At 40.1% G+C, this 24,339-nt stretch overlaps 1 protein-coding gene across 1 annotated transcript; it reads right to left on the bottom strand.

Moving 5' to 3' along the window:
• Window positions 1-1,081: 1,081 nt before the first annotated feature.
• LOC117481823 (E3 ubiquitin-protein ligase pellino homolog 1-like) lies at window positions 1,082-22,912 on the bottom strand. The gene is given in 8 exon segments (XM_034129719.1): window positions 1,082-2,814; window positions 2,816-3,087; window positions 3,679-3,867; window positions 4,784-4,981; window positions 6,903-7,004; window positions 7,521-7,650; window positions 11,720-11,951; window positions 22,741-22,912. Coding segments are annotated over 7 exon segments (1,284 nt in total). The 5' UTR covers window positions 11,806-11,951; window positions 22,741-22,912; the 3' UTR covers window positions 1,082-2,507.
• Window positions 22,913-24,339: the final 1,427 nt, after the last annotated feature.

Below are 24,339 nucleotides of genomic sequence, written 5' to 3'. Positions count from 1 at the left end.
CACACACACACCTACAGCTCCTAAAGCATATAATATATATCAGGATACAGCCATTGTGTATTTTATTATGTGAAGCACTAAATGGTTTTAAAAATATATCGACTCTTTGTTTGTAGATATCTAACTAAATCATACAAATAAAGAGAGTAATGTAGGCCTGTTATACTGAGTGATATATATTATACACACTGCTCTGCTTTCTGCACAGACCTCACAGCTGTTCTCACTGTAAACATCGCGTTGCGATTAAAGCAGTTAATAAAATAATATCCAGGGGATGCATGCAGAGCTGTCATTGGCTGAGATAAGTTCGGCACGACTCTTTAAACATCACTGTTGCCGGAAATACATCCGCGGAGGACCCATCAGTGTATCCTCGGTTATAGCTCCTCCAGAGAGCCTCCTCGATGCTCGATCCTCGATCCTCGAAGTGCATTTAGAGAAATTAGATGTCCTTCAACACGGCCTAAGTACTTAGATCTTGTACTTGAGTAAAAGTGGAAGTACTCAGATCTAGTACTTGAGTAAAAGTAGAAGTACTCAGATCTTGTACTTGAGTAAAAGTAGAAGTACCAGAGTGTAGGAATACTCGGTTACAGTAAAAGTCCTGCATTCAAAATGTTCCTCAAGTAAAAGTAGAAAAGTATTATCATCAAAATATAGTTAAAGTAGCGACAGTAAAAATAGTCATTGTGCAGATTGGTCCATTTCAGAATAATATATATGATATGTTTTATAATGATTGATCATGAAAGTGTTCTCAAAGCTGGTAAAGGTGCAGCTAGTTTGAATGACTTTGTATACTGCAGGGTAGCTTGTGAATTTACTCCACTAAATATGTCTTATTTCTAAGTGGGAGGTTGGCCTCATGATGGCGCCATTTATGTTTTTATTTCTTGTCTGTATTGGTTTAAAAACTCGGTCTGAATCTTTGCGTTTCAAGTCACAAGACAGCAGATTAAAACGTTTCCCCAAGAAATATATTTGTGTTATGATACAAAGCTGGATCATTACACACAGCATGTCTGTGCTCAATTAGAAAACCACATTGCAGAGGAAGCTCATTCGATTTCCCACAAAATAATTAAATACAGAAATATTAGTTTATTCCCCAACATGTTTACATTTCCCTTTTTCCCATAGAAAAGCCTTAAGAAAACAAATAGACCAAAGACAATAAAACCAAACTGTGATCGTGTCTTAGTGTTCAATTCTCTTTAAGGCTGTTAGATATTGCATTGATTTACAAAACACATTACTGAAGAGGTCAAGGAATAAATAAAGAGTGAGGCAAATCATCACAGTTCATCCAGGGAAGAACATTCACCACTTAAGAGGAGGACAACAAAGCCTGCATCATTATACACCTTCCAAAGAAGGCAGGAATCAAACCAATACATCTATTTATATTGCTCAAAAGTTAAATTAAGTTATCAAAAGGACTCGGGGTTATGTTTTTCAGACAAGGCAGGATGATTTTGCAAAGTGCGACAATTACAGGGAATACATTAACTGCAATTTCCTCAACTTTGATGTACTTTAAGGCGAGGACATTACATTGAAGAGTGTGAGGCAATCATTACAGTTGTGTCCAGGGAAGAACATTCACCATTTGAACAGGACAACAAAGCCTGAATCAAAAACCCAATATATGTATTTATATTGCTCAAAATTAAGTTCAATTAAGTGATCAAAGAGACTCATGGTTATGCCTTCTGTTGTTTAGGTAAGGCAGGGTTGATGAAGGATGATTTTTGCAAAGTGTGACAATTACAGGGAATCCATTCACTGCAATTCACAGTTTAAACTAGTGAGGAACATTCACCACTTCAGAGGACAACAAAGAAAGCCTGAATCATATACCCAATAAGTGTATTTCTGTTGCTCAAAAATTAAGTTAAATTAAGTTATACAAAATTAAGTTATAGAAAGAACTCGTTTTTCTGTTGTTTAGACAAGCAGTCTGAGGGTTCTCTAGTCCTTTGTTTTACTGGAATGAAAGAAAGCTTGTGGCGGTTTTCTGCCTCTTAAACATCCTCTTGAAGGCAATGGTTATTATTTAGTTTACATGTTAAACAATAATTCTCTTAAAGTGTGAAGAGACGGATATTCTTTCATTGCTCGTTTACACAACAGTCAAACTACTATAACTGTATTTATGGGCGACTGTGGCTGTGAGGGAGTGCGGGCGTCTTTCCACCAGAAGGTTGTGGGTTCGATCCCAGCCAGAGCAGTCAACATGTTGATGTATCCTTGGGCAAGATACTGAACCCTGAGTGTGTGAATGTGTACGAATGTTAGTTCCTAGAGTAAGGTACACTGCTCTGTATGAATGGGTGTGAATGGGTGAATGTACATGAACATGTAAAGCGCTTTGAGGGGTCGTAAAGACTGGATAAAGCGCTATATAAGCACAGTCCATTTCTCATTGGTGGTCGAGGACACTCAACTTTCCTTGCTCTTTTCTTCCACCCTTCTGTTGTTTAGCTAAGCAGTCTGAGGGGTCTCTAGTCCAGCGGGCTCTGGAAGATGAGTCTGATGCAGCCGGCCTCCCCGCTGAGCGCCTCGATACAGAAGGGGCACGCAGAGTGGAAGGTGTGTGTGCCGTGCGGCAGCGGGATCTGACTCCAGTACGCCGCCGTCTTCGCCGAGCACACGTGTCCACAGGGGATGAATGTGTGTGTGGGCGGCTCTGCGTCCAGGTAGAAAGCCGCCTCGCAGCCCAGCCACAGGGGCTTGTAGGGGCCCCTCGTCCGGCACATGGGGCACTCTCTCTCCTGGCACTCCGCCTCCACCTCGGGGTTGCGGCGGCCCCCCCCAGCCGTGGTATCCGTGCACGTGTCCGCAGCGCAGGTAGGCCCACGGCTGCTTCTCGTCCAGGACGTCTTTGCGCCGCATGCTGGGGAAGGCGAGCGTGTTGAGGCCCACGGGGCACTGCGGCCGCCCCGCGTTCAGCTCCTGCCTCAGGGCCTCCAGGTGTTTGACGGTGGGGGTGTCGGCGAGCCCCTCTGCAGTGCGCCACAGCAGGGTCGCTCCACACAGGTCCACCAGGGAGCCGTCCACCAGCTCGTTACACTCAGGCTCCATCTGGAGAGAGAGGAGCAGATATACAGTATGACAATGTGATGATGAATCCTGTTGAAATGTCTTTTATAAGATAAGGAAGGAATAAGAGGAGATATGACACGATACAACGATAGGACATGACAAGACAAGTTATGCTACAATACGAAGCGATATGACTCAATAAACAACTCGATGTGACAAGACACAACAAGATGAGATATGCTACGATACAATACGATAAAACAAGATACGATACAACACGACAAGATATACTATAATCTGATGCAACAAATGCAACGACACGATGCAATATGACACAAGATTAGATACGCTACGTTACGATACGCTACGTTACAACATGATAAGATACCATAAGACAAGACACGATACTATACGATAGGATAAAAAAACTCAACTTTGCTCTGGTGCATGTCTAATGATCCACAGATGGTGGCAGTAATGTGCAAAGACAGATATCGATGCACTGACAAAGGGCCAGGATGAATAACTCAATGTTTGTTAGAAACACTGAATGTTTACCTTAAAACATTGACTGATGTGTTTACATCAAAGAACTATCTACAGCTCCCATGCAGAGTAAGGCTGACCCACCATCTTGCCCCTCTGCTGAGAGGACCTGGTCTCCCTCAGCGTGAACACGTTTCCGCAGACGGAGATCTCCCTCCACAGGCCGGGTTTGGAGCCCTGGGTGAAGCCCTGTCGGGGGTGCATCACCAGAACCCCGTTGGTGGTCAGTCCGTCCATGTGACCGTCCTGCATCCTCCATTTAGCTGCTTTCTCCTGAGAAAAAAGTAAAAAAAATATGACCTGTTATTACACAGAACACATAACATGATCAATAGCATCTTCTGCTTTTAATTGAAACCGAGCGGTTGTGTTTCGTTTTTGGTTAATGAACATTTGGGGCTAGTAACCCCAGGGAATCAGTGTCTGGGGACTTTGTCCTGGCTGGTTTTCTGGGTGTACAGTATGCTGCTCGGGACATATGTGCCATACAAGCGTACACAGCTCATGTTCGGAGAAACCTTAAAGAAAGGCATCAGTCAAATGGAACTTCTGTGTGAACTATTCATATCTGAAACTGCACTGTAACTTGTTATTCATGTATTTTTTCTTTTAATGTTTCTTTAATTATCTTTGCTTTTTAATGACTGTTTTTAAATGCCTTTTTTGTAAAGCACCTTGAATTGCCTTGTGTTGAAAGGTGCTATATAAATAAACTTGCCTTGCCTTACTTTCTACATGCTACACTTATTTAAAAAAAATATACTGTTACTGGTATTTGTTGTTGTCCACCTGGATGTGTACTTTTCTTTAATTGTAATTTGTGTCATTTCTATATTCATAATTTTATGTGTGCCTCTTATTCAATAGTACATTTTCTTCTGTGTACTTTTGCTGTAACAACTAACGCCTTTCAAGGGACCCAAGGCCGCTTTACATGCTGAACAAACAAAGAAACAAAGAAACAAAAGGGGCAAATAATAAAGTGAAAATGAAATAAATAGCAGTAGGAGTAGGGGGACTGTGATGGGTTAGGGGTCAAAGTACTGTGTAACGGTACAAAATGTGTCAACAAGAAGTAGTGATCTTGTTCCTATAAAAATGTCTGTTAAATTAAATGTAGTGTAACAACTTCGGTCATATCGACACAGAGCGTTATCCCCCTCTAGCAGCACCAGTTTCTGCAGCCTACCCCGAGGAAGATGTTCTTGGAGGAGTCGAAGCCGGCGGCATAGATGCGTGCGGTGAACGGAGGGTCTCTCTGGCAGATGATGCGGCAGGCGAAGCGGGAGATGGTGCTCTGAACCGTCTGACCGTCCACCTGGATCTGACCCCCGGGCAGCGTGTCCGTCACCACGTAGTCAATGGGAATCTCTGTGGAGCGGCCAATCTGTGAAGAAGCACAGACAGGGTTTATAATAATAATAATAACAATACATGGGATTTATATCGTGCTTTTCCTGATGCTCAAAGACGCCTTACATAAAATCATTGATGGTACCTAGAAATGTGTGCACATGAAAATCCTGCAGATACTTCTGTATAGTGTCATCAGTGGCGACTGGTCATTAGGGGCAGGTGGGGCACAGCCCCACCTAGTGTCAGCAGAAAGTATTACAAATAATGATTACAAAAATGCAAAAAAATAAATAAAAAAATATATAAAATATATTTTAAGATCATGTTTAATCATCTGATTCGTCTGTACATTGCTGTTTTAGTCTGTGTTCTTCTAATTAGTGTGTCTACAGTCACAGTGTGTGCCTATTGAGCTGTTTAGAGCCATGTGGGACAAAACCTGATTATGCCCCTTCCTCTCGCTGTGAAGTCAACGGTGACTGTAAAAACTTCACTGCGCATGCTCAGAGTATTTTGTAATGAAATGTGTGTGGCAAAAAAATAATGACCAGAGGGGCACGGAGCTACCATCCCCACCATACGTCATCTCAAATCATTCAGAGCTGATTGGCTGTAAGTACGTGTGCCGCGAAAAGTGTGCTGTGTGAAGAGGAGACGAGAGAGCTGCAGTGACGCGTCCTAAAACCAGGAAGTAAGCACAAAAAAGCAATGAGATTTCTCCAGAGGATTTTAGAAAATAGCTCGAAATAAGATCTGTGGGAAACGTACCTGTTAGATAAATGCACGTTTTGATTAGCCGGATAACATCCACATGTCTACCCTATAATTTTTTTATCATAAATCTATGGATTACATTTATGATAAACTTTTGAAACTACAAGAACATAAGGAGGACTTTTACAAAAAAGTTATAGAAATGTTTGTCCAGAAGGATAGGCAAATGGACTTCATCTTCAAGTCAAGGTAAGACCGCAATTTGATTGAAAATGGGATCTTACTAAGAGAGAACAATTCAATATTTAAATGATAAAATGACATTTTTTGGGTATCCTTTTGTTGAACTGTCTGTTAAAAATTAATCGAAGCATCAGACAAAAAAAGCTTTTGAAAATAATATTATATTTTGGTTTAGGTCAAAATATAATATTTGTAAACCTGAAGAGTCAGTGCCAGTGCCTCAGCAGCCATGAACCTCACTGCACGTCACTGCAGAAGCTTATATATAGACATCTAAGTTTTTTGTGCCCCACCACTTTTGTACATATAAAAACGCCACTGAGTGTCATGTATATTGTATATTGTGACAGTGAGTTGATGAATTCGCCTCTACTTCCCAACTGTCTCATGTTAACGGTAGATAAAGTGTACTCCCCCCAAAAGAAAGTATAGTCCCTCCAAGATGTCGTCAAAGATAACTTAAAATGTTTTTCATTCTTCACATATTGTGTCATAAGATATATTGGGTATAGAATTCATCTGCAGTTCCTCGGATAAAACATTTGACCAAAGTTTTTAAGGATGTCAGTTATTGAGCAACGACAAATGTAAACGTGGCTTTTTCTTAACATTAATTTCTGGAATTTTTATCACAACAATTTCTTCGAAGCCGTGTTGATTCCCATTTCAGTTTCCAATTCCTCAAATGTGGTTTCTCACTTTTTGTTTCCGAGTTTCATTTGGTCTTTCATGGGTGAAGGAAATTCTGCCAAGAGCCAAAAATGGTGCAACATTACAAACGCATGGTGATAGAAAAGAAACCTGCATAAGAAAAATAAAATGTAGCTTTTTTTTCTCACGAATAGAAAAAGGCATACAGTTTGACTTGTAGGTAGTTGGGTAATCCTTTTTTTTAGCTTTCCAGAAACACAAAGATAGATCATGAAAGGTTACATTTAGTCTGTGGTCTGTGTATCTGCAGGAGCATCAGGTCGAGTCAGCTCGATGCTACACACCTGGAACATGTCCGTGCTGCCGTCCTGCGTGTACTCCACCACCACCGTCTGTGCCCGGGACAGAGTGTAGGAAATACTGTGCTGCTCCTTGTCGCTCACAGCCTGCCACAAACACAAGAGAGGCACTTTTAAAAATGTATTTAAGATATGACAAACACACCTGTTATTGTTCAATGATAGTATATTTCATTAATGATGCAGTAAGTCTTTAACACAGCTACAAAAGTGCGAAAAAAAATCTTGTTTATCCTGATAATATAACAGAAACAGAACAGATAGAAAACATGAACACATCAGCGTTTAAACCATCTGCTATATTGCAGTTAATGCTTAATGACTGCTACTATAGGAGAGATACAAACTGAATAATTAGAAATGTCTTTGGTCCATCTGACAGTACCCATCAACATCATTTGTCAGGAAACTACAACATTGTGATCCAAATGTAAATAAAAGAAAGTGTCTTATTAGTAGATTGCAGGTACTCCACACAAACACATTCAATCAGTCATATCCAAGAGCGTGAATTCCCTCTCCGTCTTCTTTGATGAACTTTGATGTCCTCTGCGCTCCCTGTCATAGTGCGTGATGTTCTCTACCTGAGTTCAAAGTGCTCACCTTGGCAGCCTGAGGCGTGCACGAGGAGTGCACGGTGCTCGGTTTCACGCCGTTGGCCTTGTTCCTGCGACACAGAGCGAAGCGGCTTTTCCTCCTCCCCTTGTCTCCGTTTGGCAGAGAGCCATTACACCTGAACACAACATGGGAAACGTCTTAGTATAATCACACAGGATCTGCACAGAGTATCTAAAAACACTAACAAGTTAAACGTGTAAAAGCACATATCTAAAAGAAGCTCAATGGTGGTTTATAACACACTTCAGTGAACCAGCGAGACAGTGCAGGGTTTCAGTTCTTCATACAATAACACAGAAGCTAACAAAAGGTCTGAAACCACAGGCGCTCTCTGAGTCAGCAGAGAAAGGCCTTCAGTCAGGAAGTCTGCAGCCTTCTTCCCTCTGGGGGGGGGGGTTTCTCTACATTAAACTGGATATATATAGAGTTATGCTGACAGCAAACCAGAGGTGGGATAAAGTCATTGTTTAGCAAATCACAGAGTAACTATCACATCTTGGCTATAAAACCCTCAAGCCAAGAACAACAAGACGTTGGGTTCCACGTCCTAAAACATCCACCTGATTGTTCATTTAACCAACCTGAGGTGAGGTATCATCTGTTGTCTTTTTTCCATTAGATATACAGTCTATTCTTTAACCAATTTATACTTATTTCAAATAAAAAAGCTACACGTTTTAGAAAAGTAGAATCCATTTTTTGTATCTGTTTTTAATATATTGGAAGTTTGTATGTGTGTCAAAGCTCTTCTAACCCCTTCTTCATGTCTTTTTGCTAAGCTAAACATGTCCTGGCTCTTTCTACCTAATGCAGGTCAAACAGGCAGATTTCCCAAACATCATTTCGCAGCTTTCACTGGAGACAGGAAGCCTAGTGGGGGAGAGGTTATCTGCAGAGCCAGCCTGAGGTCATTTGAGTGGAGCCATTCTTCCACGGGATAATGCCAACTTCCTGTGTTTCAGATAACGTGCACCCACCTCCTTTTCTTAAGACAAACTCAGACCCCACTGTGGCTCCACTGCCTCTGTTCTCACAAACTATACGTCTCTTTAAAATGACACCCTGTGAGCGGTGTAATTGTCAGTTACATGGTCTCCCAGACTGTTGGGTTCCACATGTGATACGAAAAGCAAACAAAAGGTCTGAAACCACAGCAGCCACAACTCTCCTGACGTCTCTCTGAGTCCGCAGTGAAAGGCCTTCAGGCAGGAAGTGAGCTGCATTCTTCTCTGCGGTGGAGCTTCTACACGTTAAGCTGGACCAGGCACGGCTTCTGAACTATTTCATACTGTACTAAAGTCCCGCTGAGATCAAATGAAATCATCTATTTCATCTCAGTTATCCAGACATACGTCACAGTGTACACATTCTTATCTGCGCTTGTAAAACAATGCAAAGTGTGAGCATTCTCCTACAGGGTTAAGATGAAATACAGACACATACGTTTCGTTTAAAGGCTTCGAGTGCTTAGACTTCACACAGCAGGGCAGGGTATCACACCTTAATACATGTTCAGGACCGGACCCCATGTGTTCATAGTGTCTAGTATCACAAACATATAAGCTGTCATAAAAAATGTGGTCAAATTGGAGACTTAAATCATATAACTACTCATTAACAAAACCGTTTAAGACAATTGTATAGAAGCTCATACAGTATATAAGCAGCCATACACATTGTTGTCTGGCTGCTTATGTATGCCATAATGCATGTGTCTTTGTTTGTATTTTATCTGGACGTTTAATTAATGATGCACTTTCTACACAAGATGGAGTATTCACTTGTGTGTGTATACATGTAATCACTGGGTGATCAGGTGTTTTGGGGCGGAAGCAAACAGTTTTCGAGCGTGTCGGCCGAAGCCGTGTCAATACGAGCTGTGTGTGTTAAACCTGTTTGTATTCAGCGTGACTGACGTGCATATATTGGGATCTGAATGGTAACAGAAAGGCTATATGGACAACAAAATAAAAGGATGGATGGATTGAAAGATATACACTCGTATGGACATTGCTTTGTCATCTGGGACACGCGTCCGAACTTAGTTCTCGCGTCCGAACTTAGTTCTCGCGTCCAAACTTAGTTCTCGCGTCCAAACTTAGTTCTCCCGTTCCCATCCCTCAGTGGCTTAAGTATGGATAAAGTTAAAAAGCCACTACAATGCTTATGTTAAAACAACATTTGAATTGTAAAATATTTGTCTTCTTGTGTTGAATGATAAACATTTTTGAAGAACATTTCTAGAAACTACCAAAAAATGTGTTGTAATTTCCTTGAAAGTATAAAAGTAGTAAGCCCTATGACATGGTAGTGTTTGTAAATCTCTGTTAAACTGTCGGGAATAAAGCGTAGTCCCTCTGGATGTTCACAAGGTTACTCACACATTAAGGTACAGCAGATTACTCCCATCTGTAGTCGGGATGATTACAAATACAAATCTCCATCCTGGTGGAGGATAAAGATTTACTCTTATCTATTCTATTCCATTGTTGGGTCTCATAAAGTCCCTGAGAGCATCTCAAAGATGAGTTTCAATCAGTCGATGAAAAGTTTCCTGATACACAAGTAAAGCAGGCAAAGTGTTAACTGTCGTATACAGTATAACTATCTTAAATAGAGCTGAGCAATATGGATTATATCACATATCACTAGGGCTGTGCGATTATGGCAAAAATCATAATCACGATTATTTGGGTCAATAATTGATATCACGATTATTAAATACGATTATTCATTGACTTTGAAAACGTCAATTTATTGAACTTTAAAACAAATTAAAATAATAATTTGAACAGTATCTGTTTAACTGTTGATTACCCTGAACGTATAATTCAACTGAAAAACCAATAAATAAAATAAATGATACATTTAAATAAATAATATCAAAATAATAAATACCAATAAAAAAGATCAACAAATATTTTGGAGCGCACTTCAACAAGCTACTAAACATATATAAATATGATAAATAAATTAGACTATAAAATAAATTAGATCAAATATGTTGCAGTGCACTGTCACAACCTAGCAAAGCAAAATAATCGTTTTTTTTCGATTATGTTGTTTTGTAATTGTGGCTGGCCAAAATCGTAATTGCAATTAAAAAAACGATTAATTGCACAGCCCTACATATCACAATCTTTTTAAAAGTAATGTGGATATAATGACTAAGGTCGCATGCACACCTAATAGTCCACTTCTCTGGTGCGCACCAGACCACAGTTTGTTACAATTTTCAGAAGGTTCGGTTTGCGTTCACACGGGCAAAACTCAAACGGACTATAAACTTTAAACACAAGTCATGTGCTCGGAAATGCTGTTCAAGAATTGGTCAGACATTAACGGGGGTAAAAACGCAAATCCCGGCAATTTCTACCGGAGCCTCCGCCATGGAGCATCAGCAGGTTATTCTCATGCTGCTGTTAATCTGGAGAGGATATCAACAGCAACGGCGCATATGATTATATAATCAGACAACGTGCAATACAAAACATTATAACACATATAATGAGAGACGTTCTGCAGTCAGGAGGGGGTTTCACCGACGGCAGGTAGCTCTGACTTTTATGTATAGTTTTTAGTTTGATAGTTGTTTTTACTTTACACGACACTGTTCAACACTTCATTCTGCTTCACTCTTTCGCTAAAGATTTTGAAGACACCCGCGTTCTTGTGACACGTAAATACTACGCTTCCTATGTTTTGGTGCGGACTGCGTTCACACAGAGATGAACCGCTCCAGAGTTCACTAGCAAGCGGTCCGAGACCACCTCTTTTAGGCGGACCAGAGTCCGGTTGTTTAGTTCACTTCAGAGGTCTCAGACTGTGTTCACACCGACCCAAACAAACCGCACCAAGCGGGTAAACGCACCAGGGTTCGATTCAACCGGACTCTACGAGGCTGGTGTGAATGAGACCTTAGTGGATAAAGACAACACTTTATAACGCAGCCTTTAAAACAAGGGAAGGACAACACTTATGTATAATCTGATTTGAATACTGACACTTTACTTTGTGAACTGTGAAGTAGGAGCCAGATGTAAAAACAGAAGCTGTTCTCCACTAAATGAAATGGTCAGCAGTAAAGTAAAGTGCACATTGTTGAGGGCTCACACCAGCAGAACCTGAACAGCTCGGCGTCGATGATTCAGACGTTTTAAACCGCAGCAGGGAAAGCTTCTTACCCCAGAACAATGAGCTCTCCATATTTCACTGGTCCTTTGGTGGAGGCCGGGGAGGAGGGGATGTTCTCCTGACCAAGAGAAAACATGTGTGCAGCTTTCAGGGGGAGGAAGGGTGAGGAAGAGTGAGGAAGGGTGAGGAAGGGTGAGGAAGAGTGAGGAAGGAGGAGGAAGAGTGAGGACTTTCCCAGTGTCACCCTCAGAGCGTCTCCATCAGCACCGCTACACACATCACCTGCAGACAGAAGAAGAAGAACTTTTGACTATACAGTTGTACTTTTCAGAGTAGGAATCACTTCGGATTTACAATTTAAATAACCTATGAGACAAGAAAACATACACTTTTATTTGGTACTGCAATACAACCAAGTCTTTATTCTGGGGATCTGGACCCCAGCACAATGTGTTCATCGTGCCTGATATCAAAAACATCAAATATCTGGTCAGATTTACACATTTATCACGTTATTGCTCATTTGAATAGCAATTTAAGAACATTGTATGCAGGTATGTTCAAATAACATCTCAAATGTAAGATCTTTGACTTCTTTTGTTGAATCAAAAATGAGTTTTGTAGAAATTCTCAAAGTGCTTTTTGACACCGGGGATATTTCATTTAAAATGTAAAAACAATGTTCAGACATTCATACAAACAAACACATATAGAGGCTGCAACACAACACTAGTATTCCCTGCTACAATACAACCATACTGTCTTTGTAGTGTGATCTGGACCTCAGCTAAATGAGTTCTTTGTGCCTGATATTAAAACCACCAAATATCTGGTCAGATTTACACATTTAAGCCCATAATTCCACATTTAAATAGCCGTTTAAGGCGGTTGTATACAGAGAACGTACCTTTTTTCAGCTGTGATGTTCGAATCACATGTAAAGCGTAAGATCTTTGGCTTTTTGTGTTGAATGAAAAAGGGGTTTTGAAGAAAAACATGTTTATAATTCTTGAAGTACTTATTAAGATAAAGTTGAACTTTACAGAGAAAGCTTCACTTTGTGTCTTACATTTAAAATGGAAATAACTTTTTAGACATTCATACAAACACATATACTGTAGAGGCTTCAACACACCATCATTCATTGGTTCCTACAATACACCCACACACTCTTTGTATTGGGTCTGTGCTGCAGACAATGTCTGAATTCACTGCCGGACACTGAGCAGCGTTGTGAAGAGAGTGTTCATGACGGGGTGACTCACAGCGTCACACTGGGACTGATGTTATAATGCTTTGTACCGTGAATAAAAACAAGCCGAGTGTCACTCAGACGCACAACTCTGCTGTCCAGAGGCCGAAGAGGACCTAACGTCACTAAAAACCCCACGAGGGATTCACGCTGTGATGACGAATTAACCTGTTAGAAACCAAAGAGGGTTTAGGGTTCAGATAAATTGACTTTCATATATTCTGGTGTTGGCGAGTGTTTCTCGTTAGAGGGTCATAATACTCAACAGGTAGAAATCCCCTTTTTTTAAATAGGAGGCCCTCCATTAAGGCACCTTTTCTTTATAACATGTTCTTTCCAGTGTCAAATAGCAGGTTTCAAAGGAATAAACCCAGAAAACTCCCTTTTAAATTGTAATAACTTACCCAATGTTACCTTCAATTCTTGAAGAAGCCTTTGTTTTTAGCGCATGTGTTTAAGGTGAACGAGGAATCTAATGGCGCATTTCCACTGCAGGGTCTCACACGGCTTAGTACGGTATAGTTAGGCCTTGGTAGGCCAGGCTCACTTTATGCTGCGTTTCCATTACAGTTCACTAGCTGGGGCAGTAACTATAGTAACGCAGTGTAGGCGGAGCCGTGACGTGATCTTCAATGCGAAACACAAAAAAATCAGCCGTTAGCTATTAGCACTCAGAGCTCACAGCTCCTCATATCTGTTCAGAAACTAGACAAAAGTTAAACAAGTACAAACCACAGACTGCCTGTGTCATGGCGAATACAGTCGCTGCTTTATTTATGTCTGTAGGCCGTTGTTGTGAGTGTGGACGGTCGGAGCATATACTGCGTTAGCTTAGCCGATCTCCATTTAGAAAACACGCATTTTAAAACGGGCCGGGTTTGGCACGGCACGCTTAAACCGTGCGACGCGCTGCAGTGGAAATGCGCCATAATTGTAGTAAATCGGTCTATGACCTCTCACACAACTTATGCAGTACAATGCGAGTCGAATTCATCTTGTTGTGAACTCACTACATCCCAAACAGATGCATTTTCACTAAAACTATGTTATTCAAATCACTTCCACATCAACTCAGATTTGCACAGACGCAAAACTAAGGGTTTAGCTTCTATTCATCGAAAGGCTTCATTTGTTTGAGGCATTTTAGTCAAGAAAAACCTTTAAAAAGTCTAATGAAAAAGACTTATGACCACAATGTCTTTCCAAGCAATGTGCATCTCTGACTTTAAATTCTATACACCACCACAAAACATCTTCTTTTGGGGAATATTCGCATTATGAATACGTTTAAATCATGGAGGAAAAACCACCATTTCAGACATTAGCTGCAACCTCCCAGATAGTCGTTCTGCTTTTCTGTAACATTTCAAAAGGAACATTTACACCTGCTTGTATTTTTCAGCAAGAAGCATTTCACTGAACATATTTTCGTGTGAAGATGTTGTATTTTGACCTCAAAACATACAGAAATATCAACTAGTGAACACCAATGCACGGTTAAATGGACTCTCCAGATGTGTGCTGGTTTCTACAGAAGTGTGGGCAGCCTCTTTATTATTGAGTCACGGTTTGTTTGATTTATGTATGATAACCACTGATGAATTTAAAAATAAGAACGGTAAACAAGATGTTTCATATCTAAAAATATTTTAATAGGAAATGTAATTTTATCAGAAGAAAATCTCACACACAAAAAAAAAAGATGACTGATTCTCAAATGACACGCAGCTTAAAGACATCATCCTTTTCAAATGAAGAAGATTGGCTGGATAAGCGTGAATATGTAATCAAACTGAATGCCGAGAATTAAGTGGGTTAGTTTAAGGTTGTGGTTCAAATTGGGAGATTACAGATGTTGAATCGTGTTAGGTCATAGAGGGAAAGCATCTGCATCTCGAGTTGACCTTTTGATTATCATCTCTGCAGACCTTCATGGATACTAAGTTCCTGACATTTCAGTAGCCTACTTCCAAGCAGCTTCTTCTACAACACCCCCACTCAAACCGTCCCCTCAGCAGCAACAAGTCTCCACTCTGAAGCCGTTAACAGACATCTGAGATAACATCTAAAAGTCTAAAAACAGGAAACACAAGCCGTGCCAAGAATTAGTGTCAGGGTGTGGTTTGATGAAGAGAGGGTGAAGATGATAATCATTATTCTGTGTTACCATGTGCTGAAAAAAACTTGGCCTCAATTAAAGGTAGGGTATGTAAGTTTGAGAAACCGGCTCGAGATCGCTAGAATTTGAAAATACACAACCGGAGAAAATCTGCCACTTCCTTACAGAGCCCCTCCTCCAACACACACGAACGCGCACATGACCAATGAGGGCACGAGATAAGTTTGTGCACAGATGGAAGGCTGACAGGCAGGTAGGCCATCCAGTTATTTTAGCCGGGCAGGCTAAAATGATTGGTCGTGCTTTTTACAGTACTACGGCTTCCACAGATGATTTTTTTTATGGATTTTTTGTCAAAGCACTTAAGATATTCATTGCTATCGGGATGTTAAGAGCATTCCATGGAATATAACAAAAAGTGTATCTCGAGCCGGTTTCTCAAACTTACCTACCCCACCTTTAACCTTAAGGACACATTTACCCAGAACAGGGTACATGCAGGAATCCTGAAGTCGAATGTAATGCCTTTTAAGACCTTTTTTAAGACCTTTTCCATTCATTTTAAGACCTCATCGCCACTTTGAGTTCTAACCGGTTACACCTGGCACAGTTTATTCATTTCACACAGGTTACGCAATCCATCGCGCGTGCATGTCGTCGTCCAATCCTCAGAACTAAAAGAGTTCTCATGAACTATTGTGGGAAAAGTACTTGGTGTGAACGCGCCTATTGGCGACACACTTTACCTCACATTGACTATATACAGTATTGATTGTCCTTCCTCCTTATCTTCCAACCATTTGGACGCAGACTTGCATTCCCCCATAACGATGTTGTTTAACAACCGGCGTAAACGGACCTTCGCGCGCTATCAAGCAGTGAGCGCGCGATGTCCTGTTCAGATGACGTCAAATCCAACGGGATGCCATAAATAAACTACACAGAATCACACTACACACCTACGCAATGATTACATTCAGGCAAACTGTAGAATACAACCTCTTTGGACAATTTATATACTTATTGAAAACAAGCTACAAAATGTAATACCTTGGAAAATGCTGTTTAATACTTTTTAATAGCCTTGATTTTCGCTAAATTGATTTATCAACTTTGAATACTTTTTAAGACCCCGCGGACACCCTGCAGAAACCTTCCATCATCAGGTTTTCTAAGTAATAAATAATTTTAGTTACTGAATGACCTGAGCTCCTCATTACATGTCATGTAGCTGACACTTTTGATCCAAAGCGACTCAAATACACTTCTAAAACATTCCTATAGAGCAATTTGGAGGAGGATACTTGTTGACATGTTGACTGCCGCTGGTGGAGATCAATGCTATGAAATGTGTGATTAGACTCAACAGCCACACATATCACTGGTTGTATACAGTGGAGGAAATAAGTATGTGATCCCTTGCAGATTGTGTAAGTTTGCCCACTTACAAATACATTAACAGTCTATAATTGTAATGGTAGGTTCATTTTAACAGTGAGTGTATACTGTTCTCTCTATGTGTTGTACTGCCTCAGTGTGAACATAGATTAAACAGCCAGCCAAACTCTTACACTTATGACTTAAGGTGGGCAGAACAGTGAGAGTGAGAATATCAAAAAGAAAATCCAGAAATTCAAAGATAACAATTGATTTGCATTTAACAGTGGGAAATAAGTATAACTTACAAAATCTGCAAGGGATCAAATACTTATTTCCTCCACTGTATACATTAGGGATGGGAACGATTAATCGAATATTCGAAATTATTCAAGTATTCGAATATGAGAATATGAGTTATAAATATCTTTATTGTAATTTTTTTTTCTTTTTGTGAGGGGTGCCTAAGTTGATTACATATTATCAAATGGAATAATTCAATGTATACGACAGTGCCATAGCTAAGTGTGTTAGGTCTAAAGGTGTGTTTTGCTCCGCTCACCGGTCCCTCACAGCGGGCAGAGCTGCAGGTGCTGATCTCTCTCTCTCTCTCGCGTCCGGTTATACTTCACTCACGTTTCTGTCCAAATCCATCAGATCTAGTTCTAGCTAATGATATGGCTGCTGCCCCTCCCTACACGCAGATCACGCAGACTCAAACCTCATCTTATGCCCACATTCCAGCTGAGAGGGTCTTCTCTCCAGCTGGCCTGATTGTGAATCGCCTCCGCACCCGCCTCTCCCCTGACATGCTCATATTCTTAAACAAGAATGAGTATTGAATAGCTGCATTCTGTGCATAGGCCCTGTTACAGCTTGTTGATCTCTGTTGTGATAGGGTTACGTTACCCTAACCCGTTATGTTGTTCGTGTATGATCCTTCTTTCATTTAAAAACCAAGTTATGTTTTAAGCATGAAAGCTGTAGGCCTATAGCTGTCAACTGTTCAAACTGTGATCACCAGTTCAATACATTTGACTAATTTGACTTGGTTTCTATACTTATTTGAACATGTATTTATTTATTTTTCAAAATTAATTAATTTGTTTTAATAGGATATGTACATTTCGGTTAATCGGTTAACCGTTTTTTTGGGGGGTCGAATATTCGAATATACATTTGCTTTCAAATTCCCATCCCTAGTATATATGTAGTTTATGGGTTAAAACAAAGATTCCTCAGAGGGTGATTTGACTCTTTGTCTGTGACACAACATGTGGCTAACCTCTGCCCAGACCGTAGTTCAGTGCTGTTATAGACCGATGCTTCCCTCCTCCTCTGACCCATTTCCTGAGGGGGGGGAAACCCTGCGGCATGTTGGGAGTCTGTGGGGTTCAGGGGACTGAAAGAGGTGTATAGATCTGTGTATCATGAGAAGAGCCTCAGCCCTCCATCATGACCGGAGCTTATGAATACAGCCAGTGAACGGCCGAGGGACAGAGAGCCATTCAGCGCCTGAAACTGGACCCCAGATAGAGGACCACTTCTAAAGTGACTTCACTCCTCTGCAACAACCGCTCTTTGTGGTCCCTTTTGCTCTCGTGATGAAGACCCAACGCCTTCCCCCCCCAAGTCCGACATGGAGGTGAATCACCCGTCAATGTTCAAAGCTGATTTTATCCCTCGCTTGTGACTCAGATCTCATGTTTTGTGGTGAACAACACAGAGCTGCATGGACACGAGGAGCTCCACACAGCTTATGAACATCACCATGGCTACATGTAAATCTGTTTTTCTATTTATTATCATAGACACAACAATTACAGGGAAGTTAATCTTAGATCTAAGGCTCCATCTAAAAATACTCACTAAGAAAAACATGTCATAAAAAAAACGAAATCAAACGTTTAATAAATACAATAATATATATTTGTGGTAGAAAATAATATCTGCAGATGTAACTATCTAATATCTGTTTGTGTATTTGACAAATGATTTGATTTACCATTTAAACATTTATTTTCATGTTATTATTCATTTAAAAAAAGAATCTAAGACATAAAATAAGGCCGAAAGTAAAAATATGTGGACAAAATATATAAGAAAAATGTAATAAATACAATATTTTTGCGGTAGAAATAATATTTGCACATGTCAATAATAACTGCGTCTGTGTGTGTTTTTGTTGTTGACTTCAATACAAGCAATGTTTTATTTGCTTTTGTTTAATGTCATTAGATAAAATAATACAAGGTGTATACAAAATATATTATGCGTACACATTTTATTTGATTAGCTTATGACCGCGTGAATGTTCCCATGGTTTTTTATTTAATATATTAATATACATTGTATATTTTATTTTCATAAATGTTCATATTCTTCATTTGTTTTAAATTCTCAATAATCAGATTATTTGTATGTTATTTATGTAATTATTGGTTTACTTTCTCTTTCCTTTGTCGTAATTACAGTCTGTAGTTTAGTTGATGGCTTTATTTGACGAGCATATTATTTAATGTGTGATTGTTTTTGTATTGCTTGATTTTAATTTGTCTTTAACTATATTTATTTGTTGTTCTTTTCTTTTCGCTATCTCTGTAAAGCGACTTTGAGCACCTGTAAAAGCGCTAACAAAATAAATCTATTATTATTATTATATTATGGAGGCGTGTGGCGCAGTGGACTAATGCGTTGGTGTTGGGATCAGGGGAGCACAGGTTCAAACCCCACTGCAGTCAGCATGTCGTTGTGTCCCAGAGACACTTCACCCCAAAATTGCTCCTGTATTAGTATGTAAGTCGCTTTGGATAAAAGCGTCTAACAAGTAACATGTAATGTAATATTAATAACTTGAAAACCTGAGCGAGCCAGAGAAGCTTATTTCTGTCCGTATTCTCTAGTAGCAATAGTTAGGGCTTATACATTTGAAAGATAAGTTAAATACAAAATATCAAGATACAAACAGAGCCTGCGCTACAGAGAAACAGCTTATATAATATCAATAATAGCATGACAACAAACTCACAACTGTGAAAGTATGACCTCGACTTTATGTCCCTGAATAAAAGCCTTAATATGTTAAAGGACCCTTTGACAGATAACCACACAGAGGCAGAATGGGGGTACATTTTGAGAAGTATTTATTTAGAGAGGTAAGGTAAACCGGTAAACAACAAGTCTCTCTCTCATCCCCTGAGGCCTGCACCACGAGGGGGGAATAAGTGGGTCAAGCAGCCATCTTTGTTTGGTCTTATCTCAAGTTTTCCGGTATCACAGAGCTGGCTCACTTACAGGCGGTGTAAATCACCATGGTAGCCTAACCTATGCTCCGGAGCAGGTTACCTTCAGAGGAGAAGATAACGACCTGAAACCAGTCCAACTGATGCAATGAGATCACTCTAAATACACAGCTATACATCCTACAGGTTCCTGATCATATACTGACTTCATGATTAAGTGACCATAAACAATCAATGCCTCTGCAGATAGCTGTTACACATTTTACATTTGTACACTTGAAAACAAGTCTTCTAACAAACAAAAGGGATAGTTTACACTAAATAACTCATGTTGATTGAAGCTGCTATTGGATTGCAATGCTTCTCCCCTTCCCAACACCTCCAGAGATGCTTTTACAAGTTTACTCCATCACTGTAGCTCAACACAACATGAGGCAACTTTGTGATAATAACAGACAGAGGGTGAAAAGAGGTGCTGCAGCACAGGCAGTATGAGAAAAATAAAGAGCTTTTTGAACATTAAAGCATGGAGACATGTCACAGTAGAGACACTACATACTGATATACACCTGAACATCAGCAGAATATGGCCCGTTAATTCCAATTCCAATACTAACCGACCTCCAACCTACCAAACACAGAGCAGTTTCTCACTGAAAGGGCATCATCAGCCGGGTGACTTAAACTTTTCACACCTGCCCTGAAGTGGAAACCCCCAGCAGCCAACACACACACAACTAACCCAGTTAACCATGACAACACACACAGATAAAGTCTGTGGCTGTGAAGTGTCTGGGAGCAGCCCATCAAACTGTCTCCATCACATGCGGAGGGTGTGTGGGGGTGTGTGTGTGTGTGTGTGTGTGTGTGTGTTGGCTGGAGGGACAATACAATCAGTGTGCACTAATAATTCAATTAAGAGCAGATTAAGGCAATAGTCTGGTCCCATTACTGCTCCGTGTAAACAGTTTAAACACATTATTTCACATGAGTAACGATCTAAATTGGGCCACATCTAACCAGATTAACAAAGCTGGGTTACTCATCAATCTTTGAATTAAAGTTTAAAGACATAATGCAGCACTTTGGCGTTTTAAAGAAAGATCAATATCATATTAAAATCATCATAATCATGTTAAAATATAAGGTCCAGGTTTTGAAACTAACTTTTTTGTCCAACTGCCACGAATCTACCACCTAAATGTATGACCATGGGGTTTTTTGGCTGTTGAAGGAAGTAATTCTAGCAGCCACCTGAATATTTTATCATCCAATTACTATAAGTCGCTATTTTTATCCCTTATTTGGTCCTACACTTTGTTGTAAAATGTCCAAACATGGAGAACCGAACATCGTTATCCCTGAATAATCAGAAAAGGTCTTAATTAGGGGAAGGCAAATGTTTGTTATCACTAAAGCAGCTTCCAGTGAAATCATATTGTGATATGAGTTATTTAAGTAACATTTTGACACATTTTAGCTGTTAAAATTAATGATCTTGTGTCACACCATGCATAGCGCTGAAACACGCTTTTAAAATATGTTACATTTCTGTTAACTTTCTACACGGGTTCCTTCAATAGATTTTGTATGTAAGCCACAAAAATGATAATGCATCTCATATTGTGATCATTTTCTCTTAGTAGATGATGTCCTTTACAAAGGGGATATCATATATTAAGGTTTAAAATGGATAAACAGTTCCTTTGTTCCCATAAACGTAATGTTATATTTAATAACATTTAGCTGATGTGGGGTTTTAACAGGCAAGGCAACCCACTATAAAAACAGCATTAAACTATATATTCATATTGTCATATTGATTTCACCCATATCACCCAGCTCTGATTGACAGCTTGAACTGGGACCCTCCACTTCATGTCAGCTTTAATCCACTCAGACTGAACTTTCTCCAGGTTTTAGGTCAACGTGTGCGTGTGGAGAAGGGGTGTCTAGAAGCTTTTACAATGAGTGGACAGTTGCCCACAAAAAAGGGCCAACTTTCAAGTTTCAAATGGGGAACAATAGCAGCGTCTGTGGGGACAGATGCTCCGGAGGGACGGTGCATGCTAATCAGTTTGTGAGGCTGCAACAAAAGAGGCCAGCTGGACGGCCTGACAACCACAACCACTGCTGGAGAAGTGTTTGGACCACGGACTGCAGATATACACAAAGTAAAAAGTATAAATACACTTGGCTATACTGTGTAAACACCCCTGAAAAAAAACAGTACATTCAGAATTAATTACCCTATATACTTGAACCAAATGAACAAACATTACGGACTGTTTGAGAATATTTTACAGTGGTGGAAGAAGTATTCAGATTCTATACTTAAGTGAAAATACTCCTCTACAAGTAATAGTGTTGCATTCAAAACCGTACTTAAGTCGAAGTCTTGGTTGTTATTATAACCTAAATGTACTTTAGGTATTAATTGTAGTAGTAGTCCCTTTTGCAAATGTTCCCAGACAGTTTTACTATTTATATTTGATTTGATATAGCTGATCCAAAAAGGGGTTTAAAATGTTTATTTAGCTTAAGAAGAAAATACTTCATCCCTCAGTATTCTTAGAACATTGGATATTCATCAATCTGAAATATAACTTTAGCTGTCGGACAAATAAAGTGGAGTAAAAAGTACAACAATCCCCCTTTTAAAGATAAAGTAAAGAACAGTTACCTCACATGTGTTGAATACTTGAGTAAATGTACTTAGTTACCAGTGGTGTAAAGTAACTAAGTGCATTTACTCAAGTACTGTTCTTAAGTACAACTTTAAGAGACTTGTCCTTTAATTGAGTATTTCAATTGTTCTACTGCAACATTTTTGAATGCAGGACTTTTACTGTAACAGAGTATTCCTACACTCTGGTACTACTAACCTAAGCTTAAACATTAAAGTAGGGGAGTAAAAACTACAATATTTCCCTTTAAATTAGTATTAGTATAAAGTGGCACTTAAAGGAAATACTTCATATGTGTACTTAAGAACAGTACTTGAGTGCATGTTACTTCCACACTGCAGTTGGTAACGTTGTTAAAAATGTAGTCAAACAACTTTTTAGACACCAAACTCACCAAAGTTACGGTCGTCCTAAAGCCGTTTCATCACCGGGGAGTTTCCGTTCCGGTTACCGACGGTGTTAGCTGTTTCTGGTGGTAAATGTTCCGGTAGTTTGATAGTTTTAATCGGCAGAGGACTCTTTAACACAAACAGAGAGAGGTCTGACTCTCAACTGACACCAAATGATCTGCGTGGAACCGAGGGAACTCTACCTACTTCCGGTACGCATTTCAAAATAAAGCTAGTAAATCCAGTGAAAGCATTTCAATATACAGTAAAGAGAAAGGTGATGAAGGCACACAGTAGCCTACTGATATTAAACTGCTTAAAAACATTAAGACGTTTATGGTTACACAGCTTTAAATCAGTAAAATCATCGTATGATGCTTTTTTATTATAATTTTTTTAATCTGTAATTTTCTTTTTGTATACATGCTGTTTAGGTAACATTAAGCTGTCTTTGGCTCTTTTCTGCTGTAACAATGTACATTTCCCCTCTGTGGGACTATAACGCAGCGTCCACACGGCGGCGTGCGTTGAAGCTTGCCGGTGGGCGTGTCTGAAACTCGACCAACAACCAATCACATGAATCTCCCGCCCCGGACACACAAGCACGCGGTTTGATTGGCTAGAGCTTGTACTGGCATATGATTCGATTGGCTGACGCTTCCGCCGAAGCTTCAAAAGTTGAACATTGCTCAACTTTTGCAGCGAGCAACGCTTTTGCAGCGAGCAACGCTTTTGAAGCTACGCTTCGCTCCCACAATGCAGTTTGGCGAAACGTGATGTCACCCCATTCAAAGTGAATGGGCAGAAGCGTTGAAGCTTCAATGCACGCCGCTGTGTGGACGGGCCGTAACGGTACGTCCACACGGCAGCGTCGCGTGCTTCAACGGAGACGCTTCCCATTCACTTTGCATTGGGTGAGGTCACACTTTGCCGAACTGCATTCTAGTTCCAAGCTTCAACGCGACGCTGCCGTGTGCTTCAACGGAGACGCTTCCCATTCACTTTGAATGGGGTGACGTCACACTTTGCCGAACTGCATTGTGGTTCCGTCGCTTCGCTTTGACTCCGTTGCTCGCTTTGAAAGTTGAGAAAAGTTCAACTTTGGCCGTGTGGACGTACCGGAACGGAGCTTGCTGGTGGGCGTGTCTGGCGTGCGACCAACAACCAATCACATTAATAATAATAATAATAATAATACATTTAATTTTTATAGCGCTTTTCTCGAACCCAAAGACGCTTTACATTCTCTCTACATTCTTATAATCTCCTGCCCCGGACACACAAGCACGCGGTTTGATTGGCTAGCGCTTGTACTGGCATATGATTTGATTGGCTGGCGCTTCCGTCGACACTTGAAAAGTTGAACTTTTCTCAACTTTCGAAGCGAGCAAAGCGAAGCGACGGAACCACAATGCAGTTCGGCAAAGCGTGACGTCACCCCATTCAAAGTGAATGGGAAGCATCTCCGTTGAAGCACGTGACGCTGCCGTGAGAACTACCGTAAAGGTCTTCTGATTCTGATTATAGCAGATATATTATGTGTTGTATATATTATATTATATTGTCAGTAAAGTCACCAAGTAGATTTACTCAAGTTCTTTACT

Source organism: Trematomus bernacchii, unplaced genomic scaffold (assembly GCF_902827165.1).
Source record: "Trematomus bernacchii unplaced genomic scaffold, fTreBer1.1, whole genome shotgun sequence".
In the NCBI taxonomy this organism is placed as follows: domain Eukaryota; kingdom Metazoa; phylum Chordata; class Actinopteri; order Perciformes; family Nototheniidae; genus Trematomus; species Trematomus bernacchii.
This window is presented reverse-complemented; position numbering and strand designations above follow the sequence as displayed.